This window comes from Equus quagga, chromosome 8 (genome assembly GCF_021613505.1).
Source record: "Equus quagga isolate Etosha38 chromosome 8, UCLA_HA_Equagga_1.0, whole genome shotgun sequence".
NCBI lineage: Eukaryota > Metazoa > Chordata > Mammalia > Perissodactyla > Equidae > Equus > Equus quagga.
Window position 1 is genome coordinate 8,246,976 of NC_060274.1, and position 6,127 is coordinate 8,253,102.

The 6,127-nt window shown below is 48.1% G+C and overlaps 1 protein-coding gene across 1 annotated transcript in view; it reads right to left on the reverse strand.

The window, feature by feature from the left end:
• The window catches only part of IGF2R (insulin like growth factor 2 receptor), a 115,552-nt gene extending 114,984 nt beyond the window's left edge, over window positions 1-568 (reverse strand). Inside the window, exon 1 of the mRNA XM_046669771.1 lies at window positions 220-568. Within this exon, the coding sequence (XP_046525727.1) occupies window positions 220-368 (149 nt within the window). The 5' untranslated portion in view covers window positions 369-568. The remainder of the gene's footprint in view (window positions 1-219) is intronic.
• Between the last annotated feature and the right edge of the window lie 5,559 nt (window positions 569-6,127).

Sequence of the window (6,127 nt, forward strand, 5' to 3'; positions counted from 1 at the left end):
CGCCGCGTCCCCCGCGCCCCCCGCCCGCGCGCACCACCTCTCGGTCTCCCTGCCGTGGCCACCACGCCGGCAACTTTCCCTCGGGGCAGAGGGACCCCAGCCCGGACAAGAGGCGACTCAGGGACCCCAGCCCCACCCCTGAGCGCCCCCGCCCCCCACCCAGTCCCGCCGCGCGCCCGGGGCACGGCAAGTGAAGCCTGCGCCCGGGCGGCCACCCACCTGCACAGCTCTGGGAAGTCGGCGCCCTCGGCCCGCGCTGCCCCCGGGGCCCAGACGAGCAGCAGCAGATGCAGCAGGAGCAGGGCGCGCGGCGGGCGGCCGGCGAGCGCGGGCCCCAGGTGGGCGCTCCAGCCGGCGGCGGCCCCCATCGCGCCGGGCCCGGGCTGCACGGCTGGCGCGGGACGAGCGGCCCTGGACCACCGGGGACCGCGCCCGGGACCTGGTCGCGCCGCCAGGGCGGAGGCGACGCGAGGCGGCGAGGAGCGCGAGCGGAGCGCGAGCGGAGTGGGAGCCCAGGGGCGCGCGGCTCGGCTGGGCTCGGCGGCGGCGGCGGCAGCGGCGCCGGAACCGCGTCACGTGACCGCGCCCGGCACCGCCCCCGCCCCGCCCCGCTCACATGACTCCCTTGTTCAGGTGATCCCCGCCCGCCGGCTCCGCCCACCGGGTCACGTGAGCGCGGCGTGCGCGGGCCGGCAAGCGGCGCGGCAGGCGGGGCGGGGCACGCGGGCGCAGGTGCGCGACCCCCGGCCCCGGCCTCAGTTTCCCCCCCCCAGGGCGCGCTCCGGCTCGCGACACTGGTGCTTCCCAACTTGGAGTAACCGCTTCCCAGCCTTGACTCGCAGGTAGGGGAAGACAAAATGACTGCGACTAAGTGCCCAGCTGTCAGGGCCACCGCACAGCTGTGTGGCTTTGGATCCGTGACGAATGGGGACACACTTTTCTTGCCCTGCGAAGTCAAATCGCCGAGCCCTGCGCGGGGGTTTCCAACCTTTGCCCAGCAGGGCCTCTCATGACCTTCTGTGGGAATGTTCTTTCCCTAGCCTGGGCTTCCCGCAATAAGGAGGGACGCACAAATACAGAAACGTGAAATATAAAGGAGGCGAAAGTGTAACTACCCAGCGAGTGGCACTCAACAAATCTTTATTAATTCCTCTATTCGAGTATTTTGTTGAAGCCATGCTGTGAATGAATGACTCTGAGCTAGGCACCATGAAAGTAAAAAGGTAAATCCTTTCAGATTTATCAAAAAATTGACCGTCTCTTAAAGAAAATAAAAAGATACAGAATAATCACGATGGTAACAACTCCGTACCAGACGCTGCTACCACTTAACAAACATGAATCCAGAAACCTCTGAGGCAGAAATGTTGTTACAGATTAGGAAGGAGATCACAGAGATGTTAAGTAACTTGCCCAGAGACGCTTTGAGATGTGGCAAAGCTGGGATTCAAACGCATACAAATAATCAGGATTCAATAATAGCTAACACTTATTGAGCGGGTAATTATGTGCCAAGGAATGTTCTGGTGCTTTGATTTAGCTCATTGAATCCTAACACAATCCTTTAAAAGAGGTATCTTTATGGCACCCATTTTACAGATAAGGAAACTCAGGCACAGAGAAATTAAATGACTGGCCAGTCACGCAGCTAGTAAGTGAAAAAGCCAGGTTTTGAGCCCAAGCTAGACAGTCCCATAGTGGCTTAGCCACTTTGCTGTACAGCCAAAGAGTAATACAATGCAAGAAAAGAAAATGTTGTAGTGGTTCAAAGGGATTGCTCAGATGTCCAACTGTGGGCATCAAGACAGAGTTCATATTTTGCAGCTTCAATTGTCTCATAGATAATGGCAAAGATCTTCAGTGGATGCTAAAACCATCAGGTGAGAAATTATTGCCAACTGGAATATTCACTTTGTCTCAAAGTATATTTCCCTAATAAAGAGAAAATAATATCTTTACAATAGAAAGGTCTGATAGAACCACCTTAAGTCATTAAAATTAGTATCACCATTATTTGGAAAAAGAGCATTTTCTGCTTCCTGAAGTGATGCAATGAAAAATCCTGCAAAAGGATAATATTTAAAAGAGAATATAGTCATGACTCAGATGCAGATGTAAAATGAGTATGTGTCAAAGATATAATTTAACTCATTAATTAATGAGAGTACCAGTAACATGTTACAGCTGGTTCAAAAGAGAATCCAAAGGGTATCCGACACTTATATAGGCAGTCAGGAATGCTGAAGGTCAGTTGCCTAATAGATGCAAGATTGCTCAATATCCATAGGTCGAAAATCAACTGCATGCCTGTTGGACAATTTGTGTTTCTAAAGACGAGAATCATAGGCATTACCGTCAGTATTTTGCAATTTACAGAGTTGTAAAATAGCTCAAAGACATGAAAGGCACAAACCCATAGAATCGGATAACTCAGAAGGGTGTGCTAAACCATGCCCAGCTTTCCACTGAAGCTACCCAATAATATTTTTGGTCCATTTCAAAGTCTCCCACACTTTTCCCCTAAAGGACACAAGGTTACTTATGTGGTATTCTTGCCAAGATGTCAACCTAAATCTAATCAGAATAAAACAATCCTATCTGTATTATGAAACATTCTATGAGAAAACTGAACTGGAAAATTCAAAAGTGTGAATGCTCTGGAAGACACCCACCACCCCCTAAAAAAGCAGGAGAGCTATTCTAGATTAGGGTAGCAAACAGCAGGCTGAGCGCCAACCCTGACCAGGGAGCTGTTTTGTAAACAAAGTTGTATTGGAATATAGCCACGCCCATTTGTTTGTGTATTGTCTATGGCTGCTTTTGCCTACCGTGGCAGAATTGAGTAGTTGCAACACAGCTGGTAAAGCCTAAAGTGTTTTACCATCTAACCTTCTACAGAAAAAGTTTACCAGTCCCTGTTCAAGATGAGTGGTTCTCAAAACTGTGGTCCTTGGGCCAGCAGCTTTGGCATTACCTGCCAGCTTGTTGGCAATGGCGATTCATGTGCTCTGCTCTGACCTATTGACCAAATCTTTGGAGGTGGTCCCCAGAAAATTGTTTTAACAAGCTCTCTAGGAGATTCTCGTTCACATGAAGCTTTAAGAACCACTGTCCTGAACTAAAGGAGAACAAAGAGGCAAGACACCAAAACGTAATGCATGACCCTTAATGGAGCCTGGACCCCAAAAAAGGAAGGTAGAAGGGACATTTGGGGATAATTGGAAAAAATTTAATGTAAATTATATATTAGAAATTCTAAAGTCAGAATAGGGTATAACTCCCCTGTATTTCATTTACAATTTGCAACAAACCTTTGAGAAAACAGAGACTCCGAGATGTTAGCCAAAACCGCATGTTATGGGTTGAACTGTGTCCCTAAAAAGGTATGTTGAAATCCTGACCCCCATGCCTTCAGAATGTGACCTTATTTGAAAATACAGTTGTTGCAGATATAATTAGTTAACGTTAGATCATACTAGAGCACAGGTGGCTCAATCCAGTATGGCCGGTGTCCTTATATAAAGTGGACTAGAGACACGGAGACACACACAGAGAAGACGGCCATACGAGGACAGAGGGAGTGATGCATCTGCGAGGCAAGGAACTAGCTCTCCCCTGAGCCTGCAGAGAGAGCATGGCCCTCCTAACTCCTTGATTTTGGACTTCCAGCCACCAAAACTGAGACAGTAAATTTCTGTTATTTCAAGCCCCTTAAAACACCACTTAGGGCCGGCCCGGTGGCGCAGCAGTTAAGTCCGCACGTTCCACTTTGGCAACCGGGGTTCACCGGTTCGGATCCCGGTTGCGGCCATGGTACTGCTTGGCAAGCCATGCTGTGGTAAGCATCCCACATATAAAGTAGAGGAAGATGGGCATGGATGTAAGCTCAGGGCCAGTCTTCCTCAGCAAAAAGAGGAGGATTGGCAGCAGATGTTAGCTCAGGGCTAATCTTCCTCAAAAAAAAAAAAAACCCACTTAAAAGTAGCACTTTGTTACAGCAGTCCTAGAACGCAAACACACACTAACAGGACAACTAATAGGACAGATCCAGGCTCAGAATCCAGGTGCTGCAACCACTCCCCCATCGTGAAGGCTCAGTCTTATTGCCCCTGACACTTGGCCTAGCTTCGGAAACACAAGCTCAGGGGACAGACATATGCAGCTGCCATGGATGCCCCTGCTTGGTGTCTGGAGCAATAGTAGTTGCCAGTAAAGCTACTGGGTGCCCCTTTGGAATGCAGTCCACAAGGTCCCAAACTGATGGTGCTCAGATATCTCTCTGAAACTCAGACAGAAGCATGCAGCAAAATTCCAGAAACTTTTCTGAACCCCCAGGGAAGAACATAATTCTACTCAAAGACCCTCAAGGCACATTGTCATTCCTTTTGGGCATTTCCTGATTCCTACAGTGATAAATAAATTATCTGTTTGCCCAGGAAAAAAAAACTGTCTAGTCAATAGGATTATCAAATCAGAGTTAAAGTTCTTGGGTGAGATCATGATGTTGTGATTTTGTAGGAGAATGTCCTTGTTCTTAGATGATACGTGTTGGCTGTAAAGTGAGAGGATGTTGGCAGCTTTTAAGTGGTTGAGAAAAGAAAAGGATACGTGCAGAGATAGAAAGCAGATGTCAAAAATATGAACTGCTAAACATAGGTGAGGAGCATATCAGCGCTTATGTGCTAGCTTTCAACTTTTCTGGAGGGTCGATAGTTTTTAAATGAGAGTTGGGAAAGAGACCCCTTTATGGAAGAAATCGCTTTTGAGTTGAGCCTAGAAGGATGGAGGGCATGGTGAGGGGATGGGGTATATAGAGCAAGGACATTGCAGACAGGAGAACAGTGTGAGCAAGTCACAGGTAGAAAAAGACAGAAGCTGTGTCATGAACAAGGCCTTTTGCTTGAGGAAAAACTACGTGGAAATAGAAACTACTTTGGCCAAAGATTATGCTAAATCCTGGCCTTATAAAATATAATCTTCTGTTCAATTAGTTCATGGCTTAGTAGGGGAGATAGTCCATTTTGATGTAAGTTTGGAAAAATTCTATGGGGTCAGCTCCTACAGGATCTTAAATGGTCACCTGAGAAATTTAGATTTTTTTTTTCTTCAAAGATGGGCACCTGAGCTGACATCTGTTGCCAATCTTCTCCTTTTGTTCTTCCTTCTTCTCCTCAAAGCCCCTCGGTATGTAGTTGCATATTCTAATTGTAGGGCCTCTGGTTGTGCTATGTGGGACGCCACCTCAGTGTGGCCTGATGAGCGGTGCCATGTCTGCACCCAGGATTGGAACTGGCGAAACCCTTGGACCTTCTGCAAAATGTTTTCTTCTCCAATAAAAAGTGACACAAATGAGGAAATTCCCCCCTTTTTTGGGCGGATATAGTACTGTCTGTGTCAGGCACTTGTAGCTGCTATAGCCCTTTGTAGCTCTGAAGGAAGATATGGCCAACACAGTGGGAGAAAGATGGAAAACATCAGGATTCTTGATGATATTGTTAGCACTTCACCAAAACTCCAGAACTGGCCAGTATCTGACCATTTGCTTTGTGACGCAATAAATAAATTTGCCTAAGCCAAGTGTATTAGTGAATAATTTGTTGCCTCTCACCTCCAAACGCACCCTTCAATATATGCTCTGTGATAACGGAATTCTTTTGCATGGTTCTCCTTTAAAGTGAGCATGATGGTAAGTAAGCTTTCTGGGTAGACCACACTCTGGAGGGACATCGCGGAAGCAGAGCTTCTCCAGCTGTGGCCAGCACATCCACACCACTGCTTGCTGATCACCTGCTCCCCCCACCTGCATGCTGGTGGGTGACCTACTGCAATTGCAGACCAGTTCTGGCCTGGCCACTCCAGAGAACTTTGCTGCTCTCCAATGACTTGAACCACACCTTCTCTAATGAGATCTGGACCCCTTCCAAGCCTGTCTTTCCTTGGGTCCTCTCTCCTAGCCCTAGGGGACCATATAGAGTTTCCTTACATCTTCTAGATGCTCTTTTTCGTAGTCAATAATTCTTTACATTAAGCATCCCCTGTTTCTATCTCCTGATTGGAAGCAGGCTGCTACACCATGTTTACTTGGCTTTTGCATTACTTACAGCCAAAATTCTACCTACTGATTCAA